The following is an 18719-nucleotide window of genomic DNA, read 5'->3' on the forward strand; positions in this document are numbered from 1 at the left end:
CCCCAAATATTTCTGAGTGAAACAGTTTATAAAAATATTGCCAAACCAAATTTGTGGATGGTGTTCCCCTCATTGCAGCCTGTGAACTTAGTTCTCATACATTTTTTGTTGTCGTTTTGTTTTGTTTTTTTTGTCTATCATTGCTACACATCATTGAATTACCCCTTTAAGTTTATACATCATGAATACTTGACTCTTACTTGTGTGGCAGTACTTCAGTACTATAAATATAGTATTTAACACCTGCTGTTCTCACAGGACAAACACTTTGTTCTTATGGCCGTAACAACACTTGTTGCTTTACGTACTAATCCTTATCATTAATAATAGTTGTGCGTGGCTGCGGGCTTTTTGTACGAGCAATGTTGATACTATGTTGGGGCGGACGGCAGACTAGAGTTGTGGGGAATTAACAGCGCTGACAAAAATAAACATCCCCCCTAGTGCTTTTCATGTTCTCCTGAGTCACTGAACGTGTTCTCCGCCTGCAGACAGACAGCCTTGGTGGGTGTTTTGTTTGCTCACTCACCCAGGCTCTCTGCTTCGTTTTCTCTTGACCCATCAACTTGTTCCACACTGGTCATGTCTGAAGTGATGAGTGTCAATCACTGGTTACCCAGGAGTCAGTGGGGAGATAGCTGTGGTATTAAGTGTCACATCTAATTGTGCAGTTCTCCCCAGTAGAGATAGGTGGGTCGAGCCATAACCTGCGGCTTGGTTTGAGTAAACTTAATAGAAAATATCACATTTGAGATTTTAAGAAGTTTATGGGTGGGACTAGGGAATGTACAGACCAGTCAACTAGTCCTTTTGTCAACTTCACTGCTGTGCCATGACGCCTTAAGCATCATGATGACTAGTCACTGATGACCTGACAATAACAAAATTGACACCTCCTCAACAGCAGTCAATTAAAGAGTTCCCCAAATGTCTTGCGGTTACATAGAGGAGGAGGTCGCAAATCAACAATTTGATGGTAAATTTCACTGTCAAAGACATTAGATGATTAGATTAGATTAGGTTAGATTAGAGTAGATTAGAATAGATTAGATTAGATTAGATTAGATTAGATGCAGTACACAGAGTACCCGCATTTTTTTTTAACCTACTCTATCCCATCACCATGATGTGGAGTATTGTGAAACACCATTAAGACATCCTGTTTTTAATATAGGCTATACACATCTGCAGCGCACAGTATCTCAGTATATGGATTCAGGTCAAGAATATAGATTTCATTGTTGCAAAGCATTACTTTCTACTGTGTTTTTATTGATGACGTCAGCAGTGACCAATCAGCATCAGTTGACTTTAAAAAAATCTGAAGTCGTGCAACCCTCGGCGGATCTAGTTCTTGGATTGGCACAGTCATCATTGTTGGGTTGCCAGGTTAAAAATGGCACAAAGCCACAAAATGGCAAGTTATATGCCTAGCCCCATCCTGTAAGTAGATTTAACCCAAGCTTACTTCAAATCTTATCCCTAAAACCTAGTTTAAACACAGTAACAGCTCCTGCACCAAAAAATGACGCACAAATGTCCTCACGCTGAAAGTACGCATACACTGTAATGTCCTTCAGAGGATACCTGTCATCCAGACCAGATTAGCATGCTGCTAGGAGGCAGAGGGGACTGTCTCAGCCACCTGGACTGTAAAAGACTACTTTCATTCACAAGAGGCCTTTTGATTTACCCCTCCTCCCCCTTCATTCATGGATTCCTTTGTTCCTCATTCCCCTCATTGCAGTTTTCACGGTCATCGGAAAGAGCAAATTTAATAATTCTGTTCCTGAGTACACAGCTTTTTGTTTGAGAAGCAAGGAGAAGCAGGCACTTTTGATGAATGGATTTGTAGCACACATTTAAAATACTTTTCAAGGGAGGTGATTATATTTGTTAGAGCTGCTGTACACTCTCTGCACTCCCTTTCTCCTGCTACAGGTTAGTGACTGCTGCATTCATGACTGGTTGCTTGTAACGATGCTAAACTAAGAATGTGAGTGAAATCAGTCCGGCTGTACTCGTTGTTAACAAACGTTTGCCGCCAGACTACTGTTGGCACTGCTGCTGTATTATTCAGGCCTGCCGTGACCCTCGAGGCTGCTTATGTCTCTGCTTCAGCTGTGGTCACTGACTACAAACTGGTGGTCTTCAGCCTCAGACAGGAGCCTCAGCAGATGCCTGTCTGAGTCTACCCCATGGCAAGTTAGTCATGCTGTTCCCCTCATTAATGTGAAATGCCCTTTGTATATAGGTTAGGCCTTTTTTTCCCCATTAACTGAAGCTAGTTTATGTTGGACGAAAAAGCTCGAGTAAATGTCTGTCAGCAGCTGGCTCGTTCTGTGGGATCCTGTTGGCTCGTTACCAGCAGTCATTTATCGGATCAAACCGGACTAGTGACTACTGAAGCCACATGTATTTCAGAAATGGACAAACTCAGGCTTGTAACTACATAAAACATTTAAACGCTAATGGTTTTTTTCCCCCAGCATCAGAACTGCAGTAAATGATGATAAACTCTTTGATAAACCCAAAATATATATGAATTGAGAGTAGATTTTATTCAACAGTGATTTTCACCAGCATTTATACCAGAGTTGTGAGCTTTACATTTTGGGGCAAGTGACTAGTGCGGTAAGCATTTATTTATGCTATTTATTGATGTTCTTTTACTAATTTTACTATACCATCAGCAAGTTGATCAAAAAGTCCTGCTCGTTTCCAAACTACAAACTTGAGCACATCCAAATCTACAGTACACATTTATTAAAAGGTGTATGCAAATGGGACTGCACACTCAACATGTGTAATGGTTGATCAAAGTTGAACAGAGTACTCTCTGCCCTTATTCTGCCCCTCCTCTTCAATATCATCAAGGTCTTTCTTTGTTTTGCCTCTTCTACATGTTTTATTAAAGAACATTAAAAGTCAAAGTGCCCTTTTCCATTTCCTGCAGCCCACAGCTGCTGTTATCCTGGAGTTCATGACCATGATGGCCATCTGTCACACTGCCGTCCCTGAGCGCGTGGAAGGAAAAATCACCTACCAAGCTGCATCTCCAGGTATATCACACCTCCCAGTGGGATACAGCTTCTGGATATAAAGTATGCTGCAATGCTTTTATTCCAGTATGTGATGTGGGATTAGTGGTTGGATTTTGTTTAGTGGTCTAATAAAATAACATACAAAAAAAAACAGCAAATAAAGTTAGTCTTTCTTTCAGTTTATTGCTAGTATTGTCTGTAGCAGCTTATCAGATTTACATTTATCATCAAGGAGGTTGTAGCAACAAATGTACAAATCTGGCATGACACACTTTGTTCACATCTACATACTATACTTGTGTTAAACAGTACCTTTATGAAAGGACAATCAGTCTAATCATGGGGATTTAGAAAGCATACTTTACCTCCTGCAACCAAAGAAAACAGTAGATTATGTTAATTTAATCGTTGTAGCTGTAGTAGAGTTCTAAGCTGATGATTTCACCAATAAAGTGCATAATTAGTTTCAGTTATACCAGAGTTTATTCAAATATGTAACACTGCAGCAAATTAAGACCTCCAGCCTCTGCTAATTGGAGGACACAGTGGCTTATACACACGCCAGCTGCAACTAAAAATAGATAAAAGTCAGCTCTTGAAGTACTTGTTGCCTTTACGTAGTATAGGTGTCATAGATGGTGCTCACAGGCATATTTATTTGTAATGCTGCGCAAGTGGTCTAGTGTGCCACGTACCAAACTGCAGGTCTTGCATTGCTGGTGCTGCAGCTCTGACTGGACCTGCTCCCAGGTGCTTTGCATAAACGATGCTGTGTGTCCTTGATACTTGTCTTTGTTGTAATTTGCCATCTAGTGACCTCTGAGCAAATGCAACACACCACCACAGCCTCCGGGCACCAGTATTTCATAAAGTCACTTAAATAATCATCAAGTGCAGGAGAGAGCCAGGGATCATATCATAAAATGAAATCTCCTGTTTACAAAATGCATGGTGTGTGTCACTTTGGTTCTGTAAACCTCGCTGTGATCCCTCAGTCTATCACATTCACAGCAGAGTGTAATAGACCGAGGCAGCTGTCAATCAAGAAGACATACCCTTCCACGCGTTTCTTTTTAACTCTACAAAATCACCACCATGACAAGCAGAGGAGACAAAACTTCCAACATAGACCCTAAAACTGTTATATGTATCTGTGAATTGAAAGTCCATTTAATGCCTCTGTTTTTTTGCATATTGAAGGGACTTTGAGTCTATACTGCAGCTAATGAAATATGTTCATGTTCCTGGTTCAGTAATGTCAGCAGAATGATATTCATTTCATCATAGAAACAATCAGTTTTATTTTTCTGAAGTGTTATTGATGCAAGATGAAAAGAAGCGATGCTGTTATTCATCTTCATTTTGCTTTTGGTGAGAGAGAGGTGAGAGACTTTTTTTTTGCCTGATTGCGTAGAACAGTCATGGTCTTATGGAGCTTCGGGGTTTGATGCAGTGCGGGGGAAAGAGAAAGCTGGTTAAGTGAACTGTAAAAAACAAGCAGAGAGCTTTTTCTCGCCCTGCAGCGTCCACGTGCGAGCTGCAGCCCAGCTTACCTGATCCATAGCATTCAGTCACTGTCATTGTTGTGAAAATGTATCGAGATGATCCTGGTGCCAAACGTGAACGTGGATTTTTATCATAAGTGTCAGTATTGTGTCCGTGTGTTTGTGTTGTGGCAGGAGATTTTATGCGTAATATCTGGTTTCCTCTCTTTACTGTCTAGATGAAGGAGCTCTGGTGAGAGCAGCTCAAAACCTCGGCTTTGTGTTTTCTGGTCGAACCCCAGACAGCGTCATTGTGGAAATGGTAAGGAGGAGACTAATGAAAGGCATGAAACCTATTGTACTGATGGATGGATGCACTTAATCTCTGATATGGGCAACGTGATGGTCTAGGATGACCTCAGACATGACAAAAAGACAATCTGTAGGACTATGGCTCAGACTCTGACAGATTAGTTATACCAATGACAAGAGTGTGAGGTAAATCCAAATAAAAAATTCTAATATACTTACTAAATTAGTCTTGATGAATGAAACAAACTGTAATTTCTTCACCAAAAGCAAATCTTGCTGTGTGCTGATGAGGGACAAAAGTCTAAAAATAGTCCATTACGTTTACTCTGTCGTGGAAGATGTTGACCTTTTAATTATGTACATTTATAAAAGGAATATTTTGGAAAATTTTATTTATGCGGTCTTCTTGTTGAGAGTCAGATGATTAAATGAATACCACTCTCATGGCGGTACAGTAAGTATGACGCTATAGCCAGCTGCTAGTATAGCTTAGCTTAGCATAAAGCCTGGAGACACGTGTGTTGTTTGTACACCTATGCAGTATGTAGGAGAGGAGGTATACATGGTTTTTTATTGGGCATTAGAATTGATGGCAGATTTAGCTTCTTCTTTTTTTTCTTTCCATTGTTTCCTATTTTTATGCTAAGCTAAGCTAAACGACTGCTGATCCCTGCTACATATTTGTCATATCGACTTGGCATCATTTAACTCTTGGCAAGAATGCCAATACGTGTACATCCCTCTAACATATTATTTTTATTATTTATTTTTTTTTTCGTGCAGTGTTTCTATAATCTGTAGAATTACTCTGGGCAGTAAGTTAAATAATTAATAATGTTCTATTTTTGTTGTTTTGTTTGTTTTGTTTGCCGAGATCTTCCAAAACAGACCTTGAGCTAAAACTAGTGCACATCATTGGTATTCATGTGGGCCACAGTAATGGAAAAATCATCACATCTGCTGTGATTATATTCTGAGCTCAGGCAGCGTGTCCTCTCCAAAGCTCAGGTCACACATCCTGTTGTTCCCCTTAATTGGCTAACCTCATGATTGCGCTCAAAGAGCCTGAGGAGGAAAAGGCCAGAGCCATTTTCATTAATTTTTTTTTCTGGTCAGAACATCTTGTCTCCTAGACATTTGTCCAACTTCTTAATCTCTATTAGACCTCCTAAAGCTCTCAGCATCTACTTAATCACTCGGTCCTGTACCGATCGCTCTCTACAATTACGTGAGTTAATTGAATTTTACCTTGTTATTCTCCCTCCATCGGCTCAGTCCAAGCAACTGATAAACATGTTTAAAGTGCAATTAAGGCTGATTGGAGGAGGATGCTAGGGTGGGCTTGTGCTGCTTAAGCTAAGTTGTCTCAGAAGGCCGAGGTGTCTCCTTTTTGTTAATTTGCATGTCTCTTTTGATCTAGATCGGAACTGAGGAAAAGTACGAATTGCTTCATGTGCTTGAGTTTACAAGGTATGGTATCATGTGTACAACTGCAGCATGCTCAGTAATGTGTTGTTCATGTAGATCACAGTTTTTTCCTTAAAAGAATCATCAGTCCTTCAGCTTGCTCGTGCCCTCATGATTTGTACTAATTAATCGTGTGACCGAGGTGTGATATCTTGTCAGCCACCTCTTGGTTTTCTAATTTCAGCAGCTCAAACTGTGTGTCATAATTTGCTGTAGCAGCTGCAACACCTTTTAATGTGATTTCTCTCACTTGCTTTCTCACATCATTCCACCTTCCTCTTCATCTCTCTCACCGTCTCTCTTGGCTTTTTTGTGCCTCAGTGTGAGGAAGAGGATGTCAGTCATCATGCGCACTCCATCTGGGAAGATCCGCCTCTACTGCAAAGGAGCCGTGAGTGTCTGTCTCTCTCCATGGCAACGCATGGCAGCACACAACCGTCACCATCACAGTGCTCTTCTCCCCGCGTTTAAATAGGCGATAGGACAAAGCAAGATCGCCACATTTGACACATGGTTCTTTCCGTAATAACAAATACACAAATATTACATGATGGTAGGCTAAGACTACGATCCTACCTTCAGTCCATAGTAGCAGAAGAAGCTAAAACCTTCTGGATGGAGGCAACATTGTACACAAAGCAAACAATTTTGGTGCAGTTATCAATTGGAGAACATGTTACTCTATGTTCTGATGCGACTTAAACTCAGCTCTAAAGTTGGAATAGATAAGTATATTCATAATTAGGCTAACCAGGCTTACAAAGCATTCATTGATCACTCATGGCCTTAAGACTAGTAATTATGTACCACAAAGAAGGTTAATATTGAGTAAAGGGGTCCCTAAATTTATAATTCCCTGTATTTTAAATGTTTACTCTAAGTAGCTTGACTGATTCATGTTTGAATTTAGTTTGATGTTAATGATGCTAAACTCTTAAATGACTGATCTGCTTTTTCTTTCATTGACACTTTTCTTCATTTCTAAACTATACATAATAATTTGTTCAGTACAGAGTTCAGATAAATGTATCTTATATGAATTCAATCCATGTAACTGCTTTCAAAGTGCAAGATCATTTTAGTACAAATATCTACAAGGCCATTTGTGTCTGAGTAGAAACACAAAGTGCAGGTCATAAGGGCTGGATCCAGCTTGAGGCTCCCATTTGCGAAGTAGCACACAAGTCCATAAGGTTCCTTTCCTTCCGCTCTGGGTGTCAGTAACCAGCGAGTGTTTGTTTCCCTTCAGGACACAGTGATCTATGACCGTCTGGCAGACAGCTCGAGGTACAAAGAGATCACGTTGAAGCACCTGGAGCAGTTTGCCACTGAGGGTGAGTGGGTAAACATCGCCCCCTGTCTACCAACAATAAAACATCTTTTAAGACGTTTTTAATTAATATCTGGTCATCATCTCCACTTGATCCTCTACAGAAGCAACAAAATTAGTTTAATTCCTTAAGAGGTGTTTCTCATATGCCTGTATTTAATTTTCCAGTGTGAGTGTTTTGCAGTTAAGGCAGTAGATCTGAATGAAACTGCACTAGAAACCTATCCCATTGTTCTGTGTTCATACTGCCCCCTTGCGAGACACCAGCAAAATGATGTCACTGGGAATATTTGATGTAGGCTAAATATAGCATTCAGGACAGATTGTGAAAATCTTCTGTCAGAGTAATATAGGAAGAGCCAAAAATACAGAAACGTCCTTGTGCCTTTTTTGAAAAGAACACTGACAATTTGTAACTGTATAGTTAATGTTTCTAAAAATGTGTTTGACAAACAACGGATCAGTTACTTCTTTAAACAGATCTGTGTTGAGACACAACACAGTAAAACAGACATGTTTCACTGACGTTATTTGTGTTAGAATTCGTTGTTTAAGTTGCTATGAATACAAAGTATAAAGTAGATGCCTTGATGATTTGGCATTCATTTTATCATGTTGGTAGTTCTGGAAAGCCTGTCATGGATCTATGTTTGCCTGGTGGTTTATGTGACAGGGACACTGATCAAAAAACAGCAACGAAAAATAAATTAGGCAGATATGGCGTATATGTCAAACTACACTCTTATTCCTGGCCAGGTAATCAAAGGGAATCTGGAAAACAGAACAAAGCACAACATCAGTTAGATAGAATAGAAGAGAAATATGCAAATATGCATGCTTTAAGTATCACCAAATAACAGAAAACTGTGGTATGATGTATTGAGCATTCATGCTGTGTAATCTTCATTGTGGCAAAGGTGTACGGGTCCTTTCAGAAGCTCAGGACTTCAACACTGGTCAGAAATATATGGGGACTGAAGAAATAATTCACTTTTCATGTAGTCACATTCATTCAGCTATACAATTAGAGTCAATAACGGTTACACCCGAATGACATGGTTAACGCTGACTAGAGAGGTCCACCTAGTCAACAAATCCAGGTTTTGAAATGTTAACTAGTAAGGCGTTGTGACATTTGACCCAAGGTTTGCAATGCTGTTTTTAATCTTCCAGGGCTGCGCACTCTGTGCTTTGCGGTGGCAGACATCAGCGAGTCGTCCTATCAGCAATGGCATGAGATCTACCACAGAGCCTGCACCTCCCTGCAGAACAGAGCCCTGAAACTGGAGGAGAGCTACGAACTGATAGAAAAGGTTTGCTCAGTGAAATGCTGATATCCTGTTTGTGTGGAATCCTAAAGCTGTGAACGAGCAGCATCCTCCAGGGCTAGAAATGCAGCCAACATGATTCTGGCTCCAAAAGCGAGTCAATCCCCATACATCCTCATGTTAAAACTTTACAGCCGGATGCATTTCCTCATTCATGACAACTGTGCAGGCCTGAATTCTTGTAGAACTCATTAATTAAATTATTTCAAGGCTTAAAGTTATGCATAATTAAGGCGGTGGCCTCTTTGAGTGGAAGGGGGATGCTTTCACGTACCGCTAGTTGCCTGTGCGTCACCTGCCCACCTCACCTCCACTAAAGCTCCACGTTTCACGCGCTGCCAAGATGGTCACGGCCAGAGCCGCCATAACTGAGCTTCAAACCGCTCTTCATGAGGTCTATGGGTAACCTCTTAGAGGGTTTGTTGATCCTTATATATATATATAGTTGATGGCTATGACTTGTTAGCTTTTCTGGACTAAACATTTTATTCACTTATCCGGCTATCTCACATTTCATTGTGGAATGTAGTGAGCTTGACAAGTGGCAGCCACCATTTCCCTCTCTTACATGCTGCATTTACTTGATGTACAAGCATTCATAAAACCTTCTGCAGACAGGGCATAAACTCTCGTGTAACCAATGGGGGAAAATAATCATGCCTGGAAATATGCAAAGGTTCAAAATTGTGTGTGTTTTTGTGAGAGAGGTTCAAGGTTTCACCAGCAGGTAGATCTCTGTGAGGTTGGTCTGTGTGGAAGCGTTAGTCAAACACAGGAAGCCACAGTTGTAAATCAGCCACTTGGCATGTTCTCCGTGGCTGCTCCTGGCCGCCCAAAACAAATGGAGGCAATCAATCATGGAATAAATATAAAAGCTTTCAGAGAGGGAAATGTAATGTGCATTGCCTAATGAGCAGAGTGTGCACTGCTGCTGCCAGGTTATGGGGCTCATTGCTTCTTGGAGGCCACCCACACTTAAAAGTGTATGTAGTAATGCCACAAGGGGGCACAATAGAGTTGCATTTAAAGAACAGTAGTGTTCCAACTGTTTGTGAAAGCAGTCATCTCAAGTTACAAATGCTAGTAACTATTTAATGATTAATTGTTAAAGTAAATATGTATTGAGTAGCTATTTTAAATACTTAACTTTCCTGTGATTTCATTCTTAACTATTGGATTCTTATCCTTTGATTATTGTCTTTTACAGTAAATCAGTGCTCAATAAACTCATTCAGGCAGTTGATCATCAACCTTACTGATTTGGTTTAACTTAAATTGGTTATTTTCTGGGCTATTTTCACTTCCACTCAGTCGACTACTAGTAACTAGACATTGTGCTGCAGGAAGACCCTTAGGCGGCCAGTGTTAAGCGCAACAGTTTCCTTCCTGCAGCCCTAGCTTGTTAAGTTTTAACTTCTCTTTTTACATATTAAAGACATAACAGTATTCGATTCAGAGTTGTTAACAGCACTTTCTTATTTCTTCTTGGAGACTGAGCTACAAATGCAACCCCTTCAATTTTGGTTAATTTACCTGCAACAGACAGAAACTACCAGCATTTCAGTGGAGGTCTGGTTCCTCCCTGGCTTGGGGGTTGAAATCTTGATCCAAGTGTTTCTTGTATCATAATCCGCAAAGATTACCTCTAACAACAACCACAGGGACAATAGAACAATTGACATCAAAAAAGCAAATGAGGACCGAGCATATATAGTCATGTTCTTCCCCAGGCACAGTTCTCAGTGCTGTGTGGTTCCCAGTGATTAGAGGGGACAGAGCTACAGACGTACAGGCAGCAAGGCTCAGGTCGCAACTTAAAAAGCTTCCCCAGCCTTTCCTCTGCTGCTGGCTCCCGTCTCCCTTCTGCCCCTGGGTCTTGTCAAACCATTGGTCCTGTGATGGGACCATACAAGTCCACAATCAGCCCCAAAGAACCACAGAGTTTCCTGGGAAAAACACCCACCGTATTTTGTGGGTGTGCTTGTGTGGGAGTTTGTGGCCGTAGATGCACACGCGCGCGCACACACACACATACAGAGGGCCACAGTAACTGATCCAAAACCCCTTAAGTCCGTGAAGGCTGATGAACAAGAACAGCTGATGAGGATAAAAACACAACTGAGTGAGTGACACAATCCTGGCTCAGATGTTTGTCTGACACATGACGTTTTAAAGGCCTTCCTCTGCTACGATCCCCACTTATTGATTTTTTTTTTTTCACTGACTCGTATAGAACCTGCAGCTCCTCGGGGCCACAGCCATAGAGGACAAGCTTCAGGATAAGGTGCCTGAGACCATTGAGACTCTAATGAAGGCTGACATCAAGATCTGGATCCTGACTGGAGACAAACAGGAAACCGCCATCAATATTGGTGAGTTAGATGAGTGTATGGTATTTTAAAGTTCATGTTAATTTTTGTGCTTTCAAATACTCTAATATGCTTCCTTTTGCACTGAAGGTTAAATATAAAACACATTATAAAAAAAGAAACTGTATCGAGGCTATATACTTCTTGGCCAAAAGAAAAGTCGCCACCAGGATTTAACTAAGCAAATAGGTACGAGCCTCCTGTTGGATAATTACTGCATGGGTGATTATCTTTCAGCTGGAAACAAGTTATTTAACACCAAGTGATGCAATGAGGAACTTCTCATTTCACGAACAACCATGTCTAAAGACACATCCTGTGATCATGGAAAAGATGTTAGTCTGTTTGAGAAGGTTCAAATCATTGGCATGCATCAAGCAGAGAAAACAACTAAGGAGATTGAAGGAACTACTAAAACTGGGCTAAGGACTGTCCAACGCATTATTAAAAACTGGAAGGATAGTGGGTATCATTGTCTTCGAGGAAGAAATGTGGTCAGACAAAACTCCTGATTGATCGTGATCACTTAAACGTTTGGTGAAATTAAATCAAAGAAAAACAACAGTGGAACTCAGGGTTATGTTTAATAGTGAAAGTAAGAGCATTTCCACACGTACAATGTGAAGGGAACTCAAGGGATTGGGACTGAACAGCTGTGTAGCCTTAAGAAAATTTGCTAGGGACTCTGGACTCTGGAGCAATGGAAGAAGGTCATGTGGTCTGATGAGTCCAGCTTTACCCTGTTCCAGAGTGATGGGGGCATCAGGGTAAGAAGAGAGGCAGATGAAGTGATGCACCCATCATGCCTAGTGCCTACTGTACAAGCCTGTGTGGGCAGTGCTATGATCTGGGGTTGCTGCAGTTGCTCAGGTCTAGGTTCAGCAACATTATGTGTCCAAAGAATGAGGTCAGCTGACTACCTGAATATACTGAATGACCAGGTTATTCTATCAATGGATTTTTTCTTCCCTGATGGCACAGGCATATTTCAAGATGACAAAGACAGGATTCATGGGGCTCAAATTGTGAAAGAGTGGTTCAGGGAGCATGAGACATCATTTTCACACATGGATTGGCCACCACAGAGTCCAGACCTTAACCCCATTGAGAATCTTTGGGATGTGCTGGAGAAGGCTTTGTGCAGAGGTCAGACTCTTCCATCATCAATACAAGATCTTGGTGAAAAATGAATGCAACACTGGATGGAAATAGATCTGGTGACATTGAAGAAGCTTATCGAAGCAATGCCACAGTGAATGTGTGCTGTAATCAAAGTTAAAGGCGGTCCAACGAGTGTGTGACCTTTTTTTTTTTTTTTTTTGGCCAGGCAGTGTATAATAGCAGACTGATGCAGTAAATTTGATTTATTTTTTTGTTATGTAAAAACATCCATAGCGGTTCATGCCCGTGTTTGTGCATCATAACAGCTAACTTCTATTTGTGCTCTTGGTCTCAGACCAAATGGAAAGTCGCTGGCGAGCCCAGTCTGTGCTTTGATAAAAAAATATATGCCAGCCTCTCACAGGTCCTGCAGTCAAACCTGTGGTCGTTCTTCACCCTGCAAGACAAACTACCGACAAGTTGAATGTTTCTCTGTCACACATATGTAGCAAAAGCGTCTGTCACAGTGTCCAGATGATCTATGAGCACCCTGCACTGACATGAAATAAATAACATGCATATGTACACAAGCAGGCACCTCTCACGTATCCAGCTCCCCCAGAGGTTTTAGTCGTGCAGATGTTATCAAAAAGTGAATGACTAACGCCGATTATATCGCTGCATATTCCTTTTCCTTTAATGCTCCTGATATTTCAGTTTTTAGATGTAAGTAAATACCGGAAATTGATGAACTGTGAGTACAGCCAACTTGGTAACACAGAGTTCAGGAAAATAGATATCAAAAGTACCTCCGTTTGTGGCTGTACCTACCACTGTGGCCTGACTGAATCAGGCCTTTGTGCCCGCTGTGCCCAGATGTGAGGGGGCTCAGCAGAAGCTCGTGCTCACTGGAAGTATTTTTACAGGTCTGCCTTTTGACTGAGTTGCTCTGTAAAATCTCTGCTCAGTATTGACTTTGTTTTTTACTGTTTTCCTCACCGAAAGGCGATCTCCATTACGAGGGGTTAATGGTGCAATCTTTGCCAAATTTGACTGATGAATTGAGCACACGACACTTATATTTTCATATCAAGGTGGCCAAAACTACCCAAATGATACTTTCAACACAGAATACTGGGCATAAATGCTGTTGAGTTTTCTATTTGTATCCTCATTTACTAAGCACGACTGGTCATTTTGTTTTGAAGCTTTCAAGACTCTCATTTTATCCCATAACTTTCATGACATAATGTAAAGTAATTACTCTGTAACTGTGCGTCTGGCTGTCTAAGGAAAGAGCAATGTTTGCTCTGGGACATACTGGCAATGTTGTGAGCTGTTAGGGAGTTGTACGTATGTAATGCTCAAGACAGGTATGAGCCTGAACTTTGTGAAGGAAAGAGCCTTTCAGGAAACAATGCTCACTTTGCTAAAGCTCTGTTAAGTTTCTACAGAGGGTGCATCATACTTTTAGTTACAGACGCACTAAAGAGTAAACACAGTCCCTTACCTGCCCACACAAAGATGAGCCACCATTGTTACCAATTTGCTATTATTCTTGTCCACCAAAATCCTCTTTACAATGCTTCATTCTGAATCCCTTCTGTGATGAAACGTTGTATCTTAACTGTTATTCCTGAGACAACATCCCAGATAACTGTGACATGAGCGTCGTTGTTTTACACATTCCTCAGGTCCTTTGGGAGCAGTGTTTAGTTCCGCCTGAGATGGAGAAAGGCCAGGAATTTAACTGTGGTGAAATAAAAAAAAAAAAAGAAGTGCTGTCAAATGAGCTAAAGGCAAACACATTAAGCGGAAGGGCTGTGGCAGGAATTGATGGGGGTGGGCAGAGACAGTGTTGAGGTGGGGAGACATTTTCCACACATTTGCAAATTTCTGGACATTTGCACCTTTGCGCTTAAGAAAACAATCTGGCAGACCCCAGACCCCAACCCTGTTTGGTTTCAACTCTGTAGGTGAAACGAGCTCATTTCCGCTGCGTGTGTGTGCCCTGTGGGTGCAGTATTGTGTGTTTCTGTGCATAATCTTATCTCAATTTCACTCGCAGAAAATGCCACCCATGTATTCACACAGCACAGGCTTTGTGGTAACCTCCTTAAAGAAACTAAAATGTCTTTCCAGACAGAAGCAAAGTGTTGAAGCCCACAAATATTCATGTGGTTATGCCACAGATGGCAGACTTTTCATGCAGCCGCAGCACTACAGCGAAGGCTTCAGTTGCTTCATGAAACATTGCTGTTTTCCCCGATGGGAGGCTCCCTCCAGCACCTTGCTGGTGACCCTGAGCATCTGTCCCAGCCAAGAGCTGAGGGGAACGCTCCCCTGAGAGCCATGTTGGGTAACTCAGAGTTGTAACTGCCTATTAAAACAGGAAACTGACAAACCCTCGTAAACCAAACTCATTAGTCATGTCCTGAGACACTAGCTCTGAGCTGTAACATTTTAATTGGTATCCCTTAAAATGTTGTATTGCTTGTTTGATTGTTTTTTTTTTACTTTTTAACGTTTAGTGTTTTTGTTTAATTTGTGTTTAAGCAGATAAGTGGTCACTGAGCTAAATGGGTTATTAAAACTAAAATAAACTGAATAAAACTGAATATAGAAATTAAACTGCAGTTTAGATTGAAGTACTTTCTGTCTAACAGCCTGCCAATCTCTTTTAATTTGCTCTATGAAATGTGTTCTGTTTTTCTGTAGGACATTCCTGCAAACTACTGACCAAGAACATGGGCATGCTTGTGATCAATGAAGACACTCTGGATGTAAGTTTGTAGATTTTTTCTTGAACTCAAATGATTCATGTGTATAGTCTTAACAATATGACCAAAGCTCATCACTGCTTTAAAGCACAATTTCTGTCATTTCCTTCATGCAATTGCTGTTTCTTAATCTTCTATCCGTTTTGGCTAAGATCTAATCTCGACCACAATAGACCTTGACAACTACTTTTTCTACAACCATTTTTCTGTCCCTCCTGGAAACTCGTCACATGGGCATTTTACTATTTATCTCAAAAGATTTAAACTACCCATCTCAATCTGATTCAGGTTTTTACGCAAGATATTTGTGTTCTAACTGTGCTGTTATACCAATTATTACTGGAATGCTAGTATGTAAATGCAGGCAGTGTCAGAGATCCAGGAGACTAACAAAAACACTCCCAACATGTACCGATCAGGCATAGTGTAAAAACCAGCAAAAAAACAGTTTAGGAACAACTGAAAAAACATGAAGAACTGTACAAGGTATTGACCTGGCCTCCAAATTCACTAGATCCCAAACTGATCAAGTATCTGTGGGATGATCCACAGAGACCCCTCCCCTCAACCCATAGGACCCAAAGGCCCCCACTAACAACATTCTGTTACCAGACACCACAGGACACCCTCAGAAGGCCCATGTCCATTCTCTGATGAGTCACAACTGGTTTGGAGGCACAAGGGCGACCTACACAATATTAGCAAGGTGGTCATAATGTTATGCCTGATCGGTGTATACTAAATTGATTAAAAATTCTTCTGCATACAGTACCTATGTAGAAAATACATGTAGAACTGTTCACAAGCTATGGTAATACTTTCAAATATTGTGCATATACCCTTTGTATAAAATATGATGTAAGGATGTCCTGAGTAGAATATTCCCCTTGTGCCCTCACCCATTCACTGCGAAAAATCCATCTGACAACTGAAAGGATGAGGCCACAGGGAGCCTTCCACATAAAGCCGCCACACATCCTAAAATCTGCATTTAACATCTTTAAGACACCCAGCAGAGAAGTCTGTTGACCCCCCGGCAGGAGAGCCTTGTCTGTTGTTTCTGAGATTGAAAAGGGCAAGTCCCCGCACTTCCAGCAGTAGAAAGCTAAGCAGAGGAGCCACATATGGAGGAGAAACTCGCTGAGTTTGGTTTGTCGGACAAGAAGGGGGAAATGGCGAGAAGAAGTGGGTGATGGAGGGGAAAGCAGCAGGAGGGTGTGTTTGGGGGTGATGATGGACGGCCTTCACTCTGTCAGCTGGTCGTTAAGCGTGATAAATGGAGCCGAGGTAGAAATTTGGGGTCGGTGCATTCATGAGGCACACGGACCAGCACTTTGAAATGTCAGCTCCCATTCTTCTGTGGTTGAGCAGATGCTTACATAAGGCAGTTTGTTAAAACGCAAAAGGAGAAACCTCTCCACCAAGACTGAGGAGTTACAGTGAACAGTAGTTCTGAGTGCTCTTGTGCTGTGAAAGAGAGCAATTGGAGCATGTCTTCCTTCATTCTTGTGTTTTGAAATAATAATCAAAGAGAAGACAAAAATTTTCGACATACCCAGTCTAAAATCTTTTGTGAAATAAAATTCCCAAAGTAAAACCGTGTCCCCAAAATAAGATTAGGTCATTTTGAAACACCAGGCCTTCCAGTCAGTGTGTTTAATTATTCTGAGAGCAAATAGTAGTATTTTAATCTTTAGTATATTCATCTTTTCAAAAAAACATTTACAGAGAAATTGGTCTCATTATTTTTGTTTTTCCAAATGAGAAATTGATTGGGAAAAATAGCATTGTAGTACAAATAACATAACTTTAACTGCTCATGCTTGGGTGCTTTCTTAGTGACATATAGGTATGTGTGCATATAGTGCATATACATCTAATATCCCCTTTTTTGGTGCCTCCAAGTCTCAAGACTGATGATGACTGCATCCCTCCGAATGTCCAGATTCCACATCATGAGTGTCACGTCCTGTTGGCTATATCACTCAAGGCCTATATCAACAATGGATCTCAGTCTTTATGGGAAGCTCTTGTGGATTTCTGAATGGATGCCACATACCCATTCCAAAACCAAACACTAGCTAGTCACATTGACTGAACTGGTCATTATAGCCATAACAAAGAGGCTTTAGGAGGAGACATGTAGCCTTAGTGCTAAAATTCCTCGATGGAAATTAGGGGGGAAATGGCCATCCTTCTCAAGGAAATGGTAAACTCTGCTTATCACACTGTTTGATTAATAGATTGTGCCCTAAACAAAGTGAATTCTTTCTCATACAGATAGTATCGCAGCTTATATAAAGCATACACTCATGTATGCACTCTAGACTGAGGTCTAACCACTCTGGTAACTCAGATGGAGTAGTTGTTCTTGTATGGAGATAATGTAACCTACTCTGACCTGAACACACATGCACAAATACACACACGCCTGCCCACTGCTCACCATCTCGTGCTGTTTTACACACCCCACCAGGGATGGCTAAGTCCTCACAGCTGCTCTCTGCTTGTATCCTCTTGCTCAGTTTCCCTCTTCTGTTAATCCATCATCTCTTTCTCTGCGTGTCTCTCACTCTCCTTCTCTTGCTTCGTGAAACGTAAAGCCCCTTTCTCCAAATATTTCCTTTAAGCTGGGGTTTCATAGTTTTGTTATGCCAAGCGAACATTGCGGGGTCCCCCTGGTACAATCTGACCGCTCTGACATATCTGACCTCGACACCATGCTGGACCCCTCCTTCCCTTGCTCGTGTTAATGGCCACCATTTTTTTTTTAATGATTTCAGCTGTTTGGGCATCTGCTCTGCACATTATATTCTATATATTTGTATCTTTGCATTCTTAGTCATTTTATTTATTTAGTGTTTCTTGTACTTTTGTTGGATGCAGATACAGCAGGAACAGTGTTTTGTAAAAATATATGTACTGTACCTCTACCTGTGAGATAATGGTTAGATACCAAAAAATATGTACAAATGACTTCACCATCCGCACCGAAGATGATTGAATGATGGATACTATGATGATCTCAGCACCCCATCTATCCGCTCCACATGCCCATGTACCAGGGCAGTTAATCCTCCTGTCAGGCTCAGATTTATAGCTTTTCATCATCACTCATCATCAGAGCTGTGTATGCTGTAAAAGCAAACACCATCCATTTGCAGAACTCATCTGTGTTATCACCTCATAGCCAAGGTCTGAGCGTAATAAATAAGAGAATGATAATAAATATCTGAAATATCAGGAGCAGCTGCTCTGCCGCAGTTGGGGATTGGCACCAGGAGTGGGCATATCTGTCTGTTTTCCACTAATACATATCTGAGATAAGATTAATATCCATAATAAATTGTATTTAAGTCTACAGTCTCTAAATAGTTTTTATAAACTTTAGCATTGTGAGGAAATAAATGCCATAGTGGATTATTTGTGATGTTAAGGTACTGGCACAAGCAGTGAGGCAAATGTGTGTGAAAAGTGTATCATGCTGTTTCAATCTTTAACTTC

The 18719-nt window shown here is 41.0% G+C and overlaps 1 protein-coding gene across 2 annotated transcripts in view; it reads left to right on the top strand.

The window, feature by feature from the left end:
* Positions 1 to 18719, top strand: part of atp8a1 (ATPase phospholipid transporting 8A1) — a 66205-nt gene that overhangs the window by 12671 nt on the left and 34815 nt on the right. For both annotated transcript variants that reach the window (XM_084550462.1, XM_084550463.1), the window contains 8 exons: positions 2957 to 3062; positions 4768 to 4850; positions 6261 to 6310; positions 6629 to 6698; positions 7557 to 7641; positions 8811 to 8950; positions 11199 to 11337; positions 15154 to 15218. In XM_084550462.1, coding sequence (XP_084406588.1) covers positions 2957 to 3062; positions 4768 to 4850; positions 6261 to 6310; positions 6629 to 6698; positions 7557 to 7641; positions 8811 to 8950; positions 11199 to 11337; positions 15154 to 15218 — 738 coding nt within the window. The remainder of the gene's footprint in view (positions 1 to 2956; positions 3063 to 4767; positions 4851 to 6260; positions 6311 to 6628; positions 6699 to 7556; positions 7642 to 8810; positions 8951 to 11198; positions 11338 to 15153; positions 15219 to 18719) is intronic.

This window comes from Chelon labrosus (assembly GCF_963514085.1).
Source record: "Chelon labrosus genome assembly, chromosome: 8".
Classification (NCBI taxonomy): domain Eukaryota; kingdom Metazoa; phylum Chordata; class Actinopteri; order Mugiliformes; family Mugilidae; genus Chelon; species Chelon labrosus.